The 13971-nt window shown below is 38.8% G+C and overlaps 1 protein-coding gene across 2 annotated transcripts; it reads left to right on the top strand.

Annotated features, from left to right (window-relative positions):
• The first annotated feature begins 1177 nt into the window (after positions 1–1177).
• On the top strand, positions 1178–5727 carry LOC146456592 (uncharacterized). Of its 2 annotated transcripts, XM_085093087.1 has the most exons (3): positions 1178–1226; positions 1298–2270; positions 5493–5727. In XM_085093087.1, the coding sequence occupies exons 2-3, from the start codon at positions 1331–1333 to the stop codon at positions 5723–5725; spliced, it is 1173 nt and encodes a 390-aa protein (XP_084949213.1). In that variant the 5' UTR covers positions 1178–1226; positions 1298–1330; the 3' UTR covers positions 5726–5727. The 2 variants fall into 2 exon arrangements, with proteins under 2 accessions (XP_084949213.1, XP_084949212.1); XM_085093086.1 differs by having other exon boundaries at positions 1193–2270.
• Positions 5728–13971: the final 8244 nt, after the last annotated feature.

The following is a 13971-nucleotide window of genomic DNA, read 5'->3' as shown; positions in this document are numbered from 1 at the left end:
CGTCTCTGTGTTTTAATCTTCCTCGGCCGAACAAGACATGGTCGCGGCTTTGTTTTTGTGCGGACGCGAGTAAAGTTTAAATAGCATTTTAGAACGGAACCTACTTATTCAAGGGTATCCTCATTTACAGTTTATGACTAAGCGGGAAAACAGATCTTAGCAAAGGCTATTGACTACACCCCCACAGGTAAAGCAAATTAGGGGTAACCATGCATTTTAATTGGTTCTAAAAATATGCACTGTTTTGCAGTCTACTATTTTGCAACTGTTTGTCATGATCGTTTGTTATATAATCGAGGTGTTCACTTGACAAATTACTCCATGATTCCTTGTATGTTTTGCAGCCTGTACCAGGGTCTCTGTCTTAAACATTATTGTCATGGTTACTTTGCTTTTCAGTTGTTTTTTTGTCTATATAGTCGAGGACAGCTCTCGTAAGCGGACACTTGGTCATGTTCTCAGCTACATACAAACACTACATTTTTAACTATCTATAAGCGGACACCTCTCTCAAGCGGGCACTTTTTTCTGGTCCCAAAGGTTGCAGGTTAAGGGAGCCTCGACTGCATGTATTTCTTGTGTCAGTCACCTCTCCCCAGATCTCCTAGTTTCACTACGTCAAAACATCATCCTAGACAACTTCCGGTATCGCTTGAATAGTGCAGGGACCACTTGTACAAACAGCAGCAAAGTGTAGCCGGATCTTTGTGTAGATCAGGATCAGCAATGTTGAATAAAACGTAAAATTAAATGCAAGGCTGATCGGACAGCCAAAATAATTTTATTGCCCAATACTTCGGTTAGACAATATCAACCTTCTTAACTTCTGGTATGCCAGTTTAAAGAGTTACAATATTTTTCGCTTTTTTGTTTCTTTCAGTTGTGTGTTTATTTTTAGTTTTTCATTTTCTTTTTTTAATAGGACCGACTGCAAAGCAGATACAACTTGTTTTATATTTCAAAACAATGTTTCTGCTGGCCAGGTTTGAGATGTTACTGGAAACTCGTCCTTCCTTAAAATGTCCATGACCATTTCAGCAGTAAAGTTAACTTACTTTCACTTTAGACAGTTCTGAACAACAAATTTTGTCCAGTTTTAGGCGGGAAGATTCAGGAAACTGAAGTGACACGTGAAATGAAGGGAATTTTTTTTCCCAGCGGCCAATCAACAAGGAGTGGTCGCAAAGTCAAGCAGTAGACATATGGCGGCGTCTTCGTTTCAAAAGGTAGTTTTGTCTCTGTTTTCATTTAAAATTTGGTGAAAATCTGATAATCCTTCTACTCGTTTATACCCTAGCTTAAACCTCTGGTAACAAGGTAACTGCCTGGGATGAGCACCGGCGAAAATCCTTCCTCAAATTCGGGGCCTTCACTGTCGAACGCGTCTGTTAGCCCAAGCTCAGCTGATGTGGACGAGTTGGATCCACTAGCTCTTGGTGCTTCGGAAGAAGTCAATACTTCGTCTGTTTGCAACGACAACACAAACAATATCTGCTCTTCGAAAACTAATGGTAACGTTGAAACGTTCATTCCAGAGGTATTAGGTCTGCAGAAGAAATCTCCTTTGAATTCACCCTATGCGTTCAACGAACACTCGAAGATGGCCAACGAGATAAGCATAAATGATCCAGACTGTCGTTTGAAGCAGGGAATTGACGATTTTACGAATTCCGACAGTGCAAGCGATAAAACAAGCGAGAATGAAACGAACCATAATGGGACAGGTACAGAAGCTTCTGTAATTACGACCACTGTGGTTTCAGAAGGCCTTTCAGTGGAAAATACTCGAGGAATGGTTGTAGTGGAAGAGGTCGCTTTAGAACAGATCAATGAATTGATCGCTAGCACGGCTGCACATTTGCAATGTTATAACTCTAGTAATAGCGTAGTAGATGAAGACCAGCCCGATAGACGACACTTTACAAGTGATAATCAAAATTCAGAGACTTGCAGTTCGTCAGAACGCGGAGAGTCATTGCATGACACGGGAACTTTCGACGACGAATCCTCAGAAATGTTTATGAAAAGATTCGAAGATCTTGACACAAAAGAAATTGCCGAAGCACTCACAAATGAACTTAAGAAATACTCAATACCACAGGCTGTTTTTGCACGTAAAGTTTTAAATCGATCTCAAGGAACATTAAGTGATGTTTTGAGAAAGCCAAAACCTTGGAATGAGCTCAGAGGGGGTAGAGAAATATTTCGAAAAATGAAGGAATGGTTAGATCTACCAGAAGTGAAGCGAATCCCACAACTTAGGACGGAAGGTGAGTAAACAGTTGAATGATGAAAATGGTAAATACTTTCTTAGCAAATTTCTGATAATGGTTCTTTGTTTATCTAATACAGTACTTGCTATTTATTCATTCAACCACATTGTTATTGATGCAGATAATTTGCCCTTGTAACCTCTCATATTCAAGACCAGTGCATATGTACAGAACTCTGGCAAAGTCTGCAAAGTGCAGATCCTACTAATTACTCTGTAGATATCAAGTTTGTTTTTAATTGAACCATTGAACCGTAATCATTATCATTGATCATCATCTGGCACACAGGACTTTTCCGTCAATTCTCAGGTCTGTCTGACAGACTGATATAAATCATTCACATAAATCCTACATCCCGGAGATATTGTTCCATTTCTAGAAAAATAACTTTTTTCTTCAAAGAGGTGAAGATAGAGATCTTGGACAATTTTATAGTCAACAAACCTTTTGATCACATTACATTTTTTTGGAATGAATTCATTAGATGTTTTGGATAAATCATACACATGTAAAGAATTCCTCAGAATGCTCTTAGAGCAAAGTGGGTTAATTTTTTACCTGTTTCGAAGAGGACCCACCTTATATGGGGTAGGAGGGTTATGGAAGGCACTACCTTTCTCACAAAAATTAATGTTACCAACAATGTTAATTATGTAGCTGATGGAATTACCATGTCTCAATATTTAGTAATTGTATCGTATCGTATCTTATCGCAACAAGAATTTTTTAAAATGGCTTTAAAATTTGACTTGACACAGAAATATTCAGCTAGCATAAGTCACCATGGAAAGTGAGGTCTGAATCTCATTGTCATTTTTTACTGCTGGATAGAGGGGTGGCTATGCAATAAAGGTTGAGGAAGGGGACTGGGGGAGGGGGAGGGAGGGTGTAGGCAGAGACCTCCTCTATTTTGTGGTTTGGTGGGTCCTGTTCGACTGATAACTGAGTTTTGACTACTTCTGTAAGTGGAGGGAAGTCTTTGATTTTATGATTGATTATCAGAAACAATCAGTTGGTCACAACAATCAGTCTTCAGTTATAGTTGGTTAAAGAAGTGTTTATTCAGAGTCTAGAACTCTTAAAAAAGTATAAAAATCTGCAAACTGGGTTTCAAGATCTGGGACAAGTATGGAAACTACATGTAAAGGAAAAGTCTGGAAAAATTTGAAAGTCTTGAGTGTTTCCAAAGTTTCTGCAAGTGATTAAAAATTATTGCTAACTAACGCAAGTGGTCAAAACTACTATACTTGAACAGGACACACCAAGCCCCAAAATAGATGGTGGTCTCTGCCTGCAGCCCCCTTCCTCAACCTCAAAAGATGGTGTCTTTATTGCATAGCCACTCCTCTAACCAGCAGTAAAAAATGACCATGAGATTCAAACCTCACTTTTCTTGTTTATCTAGTTTTGCTAAATCTTGCTAGCTGAATGGATCAGTGGGGACTCTTCAATAACCCCCATAATCCTGACAAGATGGGTCCTCTTCGAACAAACTTGTTATGACTAGTTCCCCACAGTGAAATCATTTTCACCTAAAAGGTTTAATCACAGAATCATGAGAACTCTCCCTACCCTACCCCCTAACAGTGCTATCTTGTGTGTGATTTGACTCATAACTGGAGTCTGGAAAACGAAAATAATGGTTTGGATATGTGTTGTTAAGAGGGCCGCAGGCGCTAGCAGCGAGCGCTGAAGGCGCAAGCTTCTAGGACGGTCTGGGGGCATGCCCCCCCAGAAATTTTTGAAAATTAGGGTCTCTAAAATGGCCATTTCATGCAATTCGTGTAGTTTTTCAACATGTTTTACGAGCCATTTATTTGTTATTTGTAGGAATCACGGCATTGAAAATTAAGATTCTTTCAGGAATTGGCTGATTTCATCAAAAATTCAGAGCTTGAACACAAATGCGGGTTTTTACTCAGTTGCGGCGGGTCAGCGGGTTTAAACGCTCAAATGCGGGCCAGACCTGCCTGGTGTGGGTCACTTGGGAAGTCTCAAATGGACAATAATCCTATGTTTCTGATTTCTCACAAAGATTCACTTTTCTGCAACACTCAAGATTGTGCATCAGACATACAGTAATTATTGATTGTTATGTCCCTCGAAGTTTCCAATCAGTCACTGATTTTATTGGCGATTGGTCCACCACCATTATCTGACAGCCTTTTTAACATTTCAGCTGTATTCTTTAGACCACTGAGTCTGCTTCACTGTTGTTTCAGTTTCCATTCACTTGTTAGTGACTCACCAGCCCAATAATTATCACCACCAGGGTTTCTGTTGGCCCATTCATTTAACAGTGGGCACACAAAGCTATGACCCCACTAGTTTAATGGTTTGATTTACATCTTGCTATCAGTTCTTATGTCTCCATTTCTCCAATTAGCCTGTTAGCCTGCAAGCAGGCGATCTTGTTTGTTAAATGAACAGCAAAGCTGCAAATGCCCCTGGTTCACCCAGGCTTGCCAAGCTGGCTGGCTTAAAACTCACAGAAACAAACTCGAGTGCTTGCTTGCAGACTAATTTGGAAATGACTGACTCGTGTGCAGGTGCAGTTTCTGTCACACCAGGGGTGAGTTGCATAAAATTTAACGTCGGGCATTAGACCTTCAGCCCAGTCACATTAAGTATTTTAATGTCTGACGATAGCATTTACGCCTGCCGTTAGTTTTATGCAACTCTTTCCAGGTTCCCCTGGTTCGTCACTGGCTAGCCTAAAACTTTCGCAAAACAAACTAGAGCGCCTACATGTACTTGCAGGCTAATTTAAAAATGATTGACTTGCATGCAAATGTGCTTTCTCTGTCGCTCCAGGTTCTCCTGGGGTGCTTGGAAAATCAGATGGTATGCATCATTCCATTTGGAGTAGTTCTAAAATTATGGGCTTCTGGTCTAAGTGATGCATTTTTATTACTCCTTTTGGGATTTACAGCTGATGTTCATACGTTTTGCATGTCATCCATCTTCTGTTAAGACGAGCTAAATCATTTCTTATTTACATGTATGCCGAAAATTTTCATCCGGGTGGTTTGCGTACAGTTGTATATGGTAAGCACCCCTGGTTCACCACTGGCTGACCTAAAATGTGTGCAAAACAAACTAGAATGCTTGCTCGCAGGCTATTCTTCAACAGGAGACATGTAACAATGATGATCAACCTTTCTTCTTGTTTTCCAAAACTCTGTCCTCATAATTATGCGTTTGTTGATGTACTTACAGCTGCTTTAGAACTTGATGCAAAAGCAAGAAGGGAAAGCCATGATGGCCCAGCAGCAAAGAAGTCTAGGCTTTACTTTACAGATTCACAGAAAAGGGCATTGTTTGCCATTTTCAAGGAAACTAAAAAGCCTTCAAAAGAAATGCAGAATGCTCTTGCGGAAGAACTTGGTCTTGAAAGGGGTACAGTTGCAAACTTCTTTATGAATGCAAGACGACGACATCCAGAGCTTTAGAGGTATTTTATAAATCACTAATGATTTGCCCTCCTTTGATTACTAACCAAGAGAAATCCACAAATTACATGTAAATGGAATAAATGGCCTATATCCATTATTTTTATAGCAGTAAAAATAGCAGTGTGACAGTATGACACTTGTGAGTTTTATTCTATGGTGTGAAAACTCACATCAGAATCATGTATGCAGGTTATATTAATGTGACTATTCAACATTCCTTTTTAATTATCAAAAAGGAATGTTGAACAGTCACATTAACTATAACTACTGTATTAACTGCATACATGATTCTGATGTGAGTTTTCACACGGTTACAAGAATCGCACTCCAGTACAGCTCAATCTCGTACCCAGAGTCTTCAGGCTTTTTGGTCAGCGGGGCAACGCCGGGAAGACTCTGGGGACATCGAAAAAATTCAATTTTTTTGATTGGCTGCTCCATAACGGTTTCCATTGTTTTACCGCAGAAATCCTGCGGTGATAAAATTTGATGTCCCCAGAGTCTTCCCGGCGTTGCCCCGCTGACCAAAAAGCCTGAAGACTCTGGGTACGAGATTGAGTACAGCTATGAACTTCAAGGTAAATTCACACTATGATGTCTTGTAACAATATTATGAGATTTTGGATTGGTGTCATGCAAGCATTGTAAAGAGAATTCAAATAGACAACTGGGATGAGCTCTTACAGGATTGGCCTCACCACTGTTGTTCTGTCACCAAAATGATACTTGTACCAGGATCATGCTAACACCCCAAGGATCTGCACACCCAACATAATGTTATTTAGGATGGTGCGTACTTTTGTTACTGCGCATACGTTCTGCGCATCTCGAGATACTCAGGTTTCCTATGGGTGGTGCCTACTAACACATGGATATTTGTACGCCGTTCAAAACTATGCGTAGAAAGCAGAACTTGGAAACCAGAACTCTTGGTACTTAAAAAGAAAATATTTTTTTTAAGTACCAAGAGGTACAGCTGTACTCATGCATTTTCAGAGATAATAAAGCTTGAATTTGATAAAAATGCGATACATTGCTTTGTATTTAGCACTTTTTAGAATTATTGTTTCTAAATGATCTCTAAAAATTGTGTGGTTACCCCCAATTTTCTTTTTAGATTCCAATAGCCCTTGCTAAGACCTTCTTTTCCCGCCAGTAATAAACTGTGCAAAAAATACCTCTGTATTAGTATGCACCAACAAGTAGATGCAGTAGGTGGTTGTTTAATAACCCACTCAATCTTAGACAGTACAACCAGTTGAAGGAAATGCAAATTGCAAGCCAGACTGTGTTTTTCTTTCTCACTGGAGGAAAACACAGAAAAAAAATCATAATACCGTATATTGTACATCCCTGTCTCCCATCAGACCTCGTTTTGGTGACAGCTCAGCAGTGGTGAGGGGGAGAGGGGATAGAATTATCATTGTTTGAATTTTTGCTGGTACATGATATTAAAGAGCCATTTTGTATTCCAGTAACTCCAAAAGCCATTTACACTGTATGAAGGACTTTTTAGTAATGCTCTTTTAATGTCTTCTTATTCCAGAACATGTCACTAATCAAAATTAACACATGCTTGGTTAAGAGTGACATTTTCATATTCATATAATTATTATTTATTATTTAACTTTTAAAAAGGTGCATGTTCCTTAGGATGATGCTCACATGTGCATGACAATAGCAGTCAGTGTCTGAACTGTTAACAAAATGACATTATATAAATGCTTATGGTATTAAGGCAAGAGTGTGTCCACCGTTTTGCGACTGTTTCCATAGAAAAACAAATCAATGAGAGAGGACATTGATCACTGTTTACAAGATTCTTGCTAGTTCTGATTCAACCAAATCACATTTTCCTGTTTACATTAATCGTAATTATCAGACAAGCCTGCTGTCAACATCAACCATTGTTATAAGGGCAGTGTTTTGTTGACATGCGAGTGTGCACTCTTATGTAGTATTTCTTGATTGTGGTACTAAAGACTTTTAATGAAATATCCCAAGATAATTTACAAACTCTAAAATTCATAAGTAGTTAACTACTAATTTTTGTAAACCTTTCCCAATATATAACCCTGTTAATAACTGTACATGTATCTTCAGTCCTGGTCATTTTAAACGGTTTAAAATGAGGTTAATGTTATTGGAAATTTTTTAATGAGATTTGTCTGGACATTTTGTCAAGAAATCTTTTTTTTTTTCTTTTTCCATGCATTGAACAAAACACCTAATGCATGATTCATAAGGGCCCCTCACCCCTCCCCCTCCACTTTATTTGTGGTGTAGGGGAAGGGGGTGTGTCTCCCTGACACAGAAAATTACATACAGTGTATACTGCCTTGATTAGCTTTCTTTATATGCGGGTAGTCATTGCCTGTACCAATTTATATGAAACAGAACTTAATTAGTTATCTATTGATCTATTGACTATTGACCTATTGACTACGTACAATGAATATTCAGTGCACCATGACCATAATTATTTGGGCAGTGTTATGATGTGTTGAATAATAAATACTTATGATGTACAGTGTATATCACATAGCGTTTTAGAGAAATTAAATTTTGATCACTATCAGAATACTGTTATACTGCAGGCATACTGAGCACTGCGTAAATTATTTGACTATGTATAATCAAGAAGTTGTAAACGTTTTGATATGGCTGAAACCCATAGACAAACTCTGTGGAAATAATTATTCAATTATTGGTTGGTTAGAAGTAACAACCTGACCAATTTCATTCTTTTATTTTTCTTTGCCTGTTCACACCAGTATCAGTTGGCAAATGTTTTTTTTTTCTCTTTCAGTGTTGTCTGTCCAATGTGATATCAACTATGCAAGTAATGAAACATCAACAGGGATGAGGATCAATGTACTACTCAGCTTTACAGCAGCACACAGCCGTGGCCTTGTTTGAAACAAGTTTGTTTAAGCTCTAAAGTGAAGTACGTGTAAGCATTCATGCAATAATTGGAATTGTGTTTGATAACTTTCAAGACTACTGCAGATAATGAATCAAGCACTGTTTTTTGGCTAATTTCAATTTTTTGTACATACTCTACCCAAATAATTTCTCTTTGCATTAAGTGAAATTCAGTATGAGATTGGATTGAGAGCTTCTGTCAGCCAGCTTCTAACACATTGCTTGCTTCTCTAAACGACTTCATAACCAGCCTTTTATGATCAAACCTTGCTGTAGTTTATAAGTAACAGAAGACAGTCGTTCTTTGTGTCTAGGTTACCGTTTAGTAGCCATTGTTTTCTGTGGGCCAGTTTAATCTTACCCGAAGGGCTACCTGCAAAAACAGATCTTGCCTGTATTTTTAAGGTTGTATTAATTTGTAAACTGCTGAACCAACTACGCACTCACTATGACTACTGTAGTTTTACTAGTGCACAGGGGTTTGTGTGGCTTGCAAATACAGGAACTCAGAGATACGATTTTGGTGTATCAATTCTTTTTATGGTACTGAAATATTGTCACGTTTGAAAGCAGCCATCTTGGATTAGAAAACAAGACAGATGGAACGTTCAAAACAAATTTCCAAGGAGGTCAGAGTCCCTCCTTTTTTCACTGCTATCATTCTGAACAATTTTGCAATCCAGGGTGATCAAAATATAAAGTACAAAGAATGAATATTAACTAAGCCTAGTGCTCTCCACCAACTGATAAAACGCTTACTCTAAAGACTAATGTCAAAGTGTCACATTCAATAGGACACTTTCATGATGGTATCATATGAGTATTTTTGTCTGTCAGGTCATGCTAATCTATACATTCCCAGCTTGCATAGCAGAGAGACTGAACATGGAAGGCTCGTTAAGTTCACTTCTCATGCTCGCTTGTAAAGGAAACGACTACTATGCACGCTATTTACACCCCCTTGGTATTAAAAAAAAAATCGAATTTGAAAGGTTAAACGAAGTGAATTCTGATAGTGTTAGGCAAATGATACCATAATGAAAATGGCCAAAAGTCACTTCATCACTATTAAATGCAAAACTAACAGCTACATTTTGAACCATATAGTTATTTAGTCAAATGAAAATAGTTGCAGTGGGTCAGAGGTGGATTAGGCAGCCAAGGCTAGGTCTTGGAGAAATTGTAGCTCAGAATTTAGCCTGGAAGTCTTACCTGTGTTACACTTAGGGCATTCATTCACAAACCTTTACATGCATGTAAGCTAGAACCTCTTTTTTAACATGGAATTGCTCTTAAATCACTGGAAGGAAAATAGTGATTTCTCCAGAGAAAAACCGACTTTAAACAATTTTTAGTGATTCCTCCAAAATACTTAGGAAGAACATAAATTCCGTCTCCATCCTGGCTATTAGCAGCCAAAGGCAATGGACCGTGCTCACTGATCCTCGTATTGAACTGGAACAAGCTTGCGCACGAGGCTTATACGGGCGAATCTATTCACATGCAAATATTTTTTTAATATCTTCTAATGCAAGAACCTCCATTGCAAGCTAAATTCAATTCAATACCGAGAATACGAATATGGTCTATTAAATATGAGTTTCTGTGCACTGTTAGAGTAATTGTAAAGAAAACTCATTTTACAAAAGTGACGCTATGAAAAAGTGATAGTGCTCCATTAAGCAAATGTTTCCTCGGCAATATTATATTAGTAGATATTTAAGGTTTTGTTTGTTGACTAGAGTTGTCAGCTGTTCCAGTTTAGGTGAAATCTCAAGACTAGCTAGCTACACGTTCGTGTAAAGATAATTTTACATATGTGCGGCAGTAAATTCAGTTATACAGAGTAACATTACAACTGAATAATTTGACACGAGGGGCCATTTACCAGATATACTGTACTTCCTCAGTTTTCGAATCGTTTCCCATTCAAATGTAAAAATTAGGGAGCTTAAGCAGCGATGACGGCAACGGCAACGAAAACGTCACCTGAAAATATTACTTTATTTCGTTTGTGCTACTTCGAGATTATTTCAACTCGCTCAACTTCTACAGAAACGGCGAACTAGCCAGGAACCAAATTGGTAGGAGTGGCGTTCAAGTTAAAAAAGAAAATGAAAAATTCACCGTCGTGTGCTCACGTTCTCCAAAAAATCTAGAATTTGGTCTTTTCACGTTGTTGTTTTGCAGAGGACATAGAAGAAATTTGCCAAAATGTAAAACGCACGTGCAGAGCGATTGTGTTTGCTCATTAAGTTTGGTGGCGTTGCCGTTGTCGTCGCCGTCGTCATTGCTTAAGCTCACTAATTGAGACTACGGAGACGAAATAATCAAATTTAGGTCCCTTAGATTTAATCTGTTGAATTTGCCCTGACTATACTGTATGAAACCTATGAATTCATAATTTTTAATCTGTTGAAGGTTTAAGATTCCGGATTTCCGCCCCCCCCCCCCCCCCCTTCCCCAATAAAAAAACAACTAACCGTAAGGACCAGTTGAGTTCAGTAGTTTTGTCTGTGGACCTTTTTTCAAGGATTTACAATTCGTTGCTTGACAGCGCAGCTGTTCACTCTGATGATTCTTCCGGAGAAGTGTAATTTTATTTATACCCAGTTGTATCTCCATGAAAGTTTTTCCTGGATTTTCCGATCCATCGTAAGCAGTTTGGAAACCGAATAAGTCTAACCTGCAAATCCAAATTTTCCAGTCAGCTTATCCCCATCGGAAAAGAACATTTTATTGCCCGGCATTAACTAGGAGAATCATTTGCCCATTCAAATCTTCGTGACAGGGTCCCGTCTGTAAACTGCAATCGCCCACATAATTTTCTTTCTTAGTTTAGTTTGGGATAGATGCGGTTGTGTAATAGATAGATATAAATATATATGACATATAAAAGAGATTATTTTACATACAAGGCAACAATGTAACAATTTTGCATTGTGCTGGGTATAACAGTAATAAACTATTTTATTCCAAGCTAGCTCAGTTTGCTCTGTGCAACCACTTGTCTTGGCTCCCTTTCCTGAATGACTCTCTCCCCCCCCCCCCCCCCCTCCGGCCATAGCAGAGCTTTGGGGCTTAGTTTCAGAGAGAAGCTTGCAAAGTGGGGTTACTCGGTCCAAGCCTAAACCTGCGAAAAACTAGGCTCCCCTTCTCCCTTAATTTGTGGGGGTGGGTGGTGTGGGAAGGGTAATACGACTCCCCTAAACACGACTGCATGGGAGGCTAGTAAATACTTGTCTTGTCATAAATATTCCTTTGTTAATCCAGTGTATCATAGCTGCTTCTCCTTATGCCTAAAATCTTGTGCTATCGAGAAAATTACCTTACCTTACTCGAGTGCATGATAAATGCCTCTCTTTGTGGCAGTATACGAACACTTATGGTAACAGTTCATACTCAATGCAAAACAGTTCGTCTTCCGTTTTTTCTACCTTTTATTTTTTTTAACGTTAAGGGAATTCCAAAACTCAGAGCAAAATATTTGAACATTCGGATATTTCGTTCGAATCACGCGAATTTCATCAGCGAAGTGAATAATCAGGCGAAATCTTTGTTCTCAAGTAGCCCCAGGAGAGAGTTATAAACTGGACCGGGAGTTCTAGTCCCTCGTCCCTATTCAGGGAAGATTATTACTGATTTTTTTTTTGTTATATTTGCATACGATAAGGCACCAAACAATCTCGTCCCCAGAGCCCGCTTTTCTTTTCTTTTGGTCAGCACCAAGAACCGTTCCGCTGGACAAGGGCAACGAAGGCTCTGGGGACGAGATTGGGCACTAAACTGAACTGAAAGCTTCAAGTCAGCTTGTGTCGCTTGTGTCGACACAGCGGCAAAATGAGTGCGCATGCTCGTCACGCGTGAGCAATCTTACGCGGCAAATGGCGGCATTTTTAAAATTCCCATTGTTTGTTTTCGTTTCGCGGGGATAAGCCCAAATTAAAATAGATAAGGTTGCCGCTTTCAAGGAAAGGTTCCTTCGAACTTCCTCCATCCAAAGAAAATATTGTGGTAACAGGTGTGAATTTGGCGATTGAAGTGGAGCATTCGTAATCGATTCTCGCTCGAATCACAAAGCTGCGGAGCATGCGCACTCATTTTGCCGCTGTGTCGCTTGTGTCGATGTGTCTGTTCAGAAATGGACATGTGAACATGCGCAGTTATATCATGCCTTCATGAATCATTCAGAAATGATACGCCCATAGCAACTGAATCTTTTCGAAGGGAATCGCACACGTACACCATCCCTGTACTCTCACGGATTATATATACTGAGTGCGGGGGGCCAGTACTAGTTTTGCTTGTGTTGACTGATTAGTGCCCCAGCCAGTATAGGAATGTTCGATCCTAATAATTTCAATTCAATTTATTTTTCAAAGTGACACATTTGCAAGATTAAGTTACTTCTCATTCATTGTCATGTAAATCAAAGATTTTAAACCAAACTTTAAACAAAACGATATAGTTTTACACGTACTATACATTTAACGACATCCAGAAAAATTGGAATTCATTTCAATTTTTTCATCATTTACACCAAAACACCCCATCTTTCAAGCACCCCACTAGCTCGTCTATAAGTGAAAACGACCGGCGTTTCGGCCTCTTCGAGTTCATTTTACAGTGCGACTACTATTACCGTGGTCTCTGAAACAAAAACTGACCAGGATACGACTAGTGAATAATTCAAAACTTTGGGGTTTCAATTGTTGTTTTCCTACCACTCGTGGCTTTGGTTGAAATTCATTGTTCTTGTCCTGTAATCTAATTGGCCAGTTTTGTTTAGTGACCCCGGTAACACTAGTCGCACTGGAAAATTCTGATCCACTTATTAACGATGTTCTGACCTCTGCGAGAGCAAAACGACGTTCCTTATTCTGTGTTAAATAAAAACTAAAACAAAAAATATACAAATTGCAATTTCTAGTTTAAGATCGTTCGATTTCCCTTCATCGTTAGCATCCATTTCCCACAAATTCTCGCTGTGTTTTGGCTGACACGTCGTTTATTGTTGTGTCTGTTTAGTCGATTTCCTTTCTTGTTGTTTGACACCGAATTTTATAATAACCGCTTATTTTTGTTCGCATTAATTTCTGATGAGAACCCTCACATGTGCCCAAGGGAAAATGGCAGAAAATAGTTTATCGCCATAGAAAACTGAATACCTGTTTGCCTGAATCAGGTTAGTACAGAATCGGCAATTTTTAATGGTCTTTCAATTTTTATATATAAGCGGTTTACAGAAAACTTATTTTCTTTCTCTTCAGTTTAAAATTACATTCGATAAGCGGCTCGCGCCTCTCGATAATGTAATT

Source organism: Pavona decussata, unplaced genomic scaffold (genome assembly GCF_977016875.1).
Source record: "Pavona decussata unplaced genomic scaffold, jaPavDecu1.1 SCAFFOLD_254, whole genome shotgun sequence".
NCBI lineage: Eukaryota > Metazoa > Cnidaria > Anthozoa > Scleractinia > Agariciidae > Pavona > Pavona decussata.
Note: the sequence above shows the minus strand (reverse complement) of the source record. Positions and strands in the feature narration are given on the sequence as shown.

What these genes read in the sequence shown, in the direction of transcription:
- LOC146456592 (XM_085093087.1), top strand. Translation starts at nt 1,331, where the DNA reads ATGAGCACCGGCGAAAATCCTTCCTCAAATTCGGGGCCTTCACTGTCG. An exon ending in CCCACAACTTAGGACGGAAG is followed by an intron (nt 2,271 to 5,492) that starts GTGAGTAAACAG and finishes ATGTACTTACAG; the next exon opens with CTGCTTTAGAACTTGATGCA.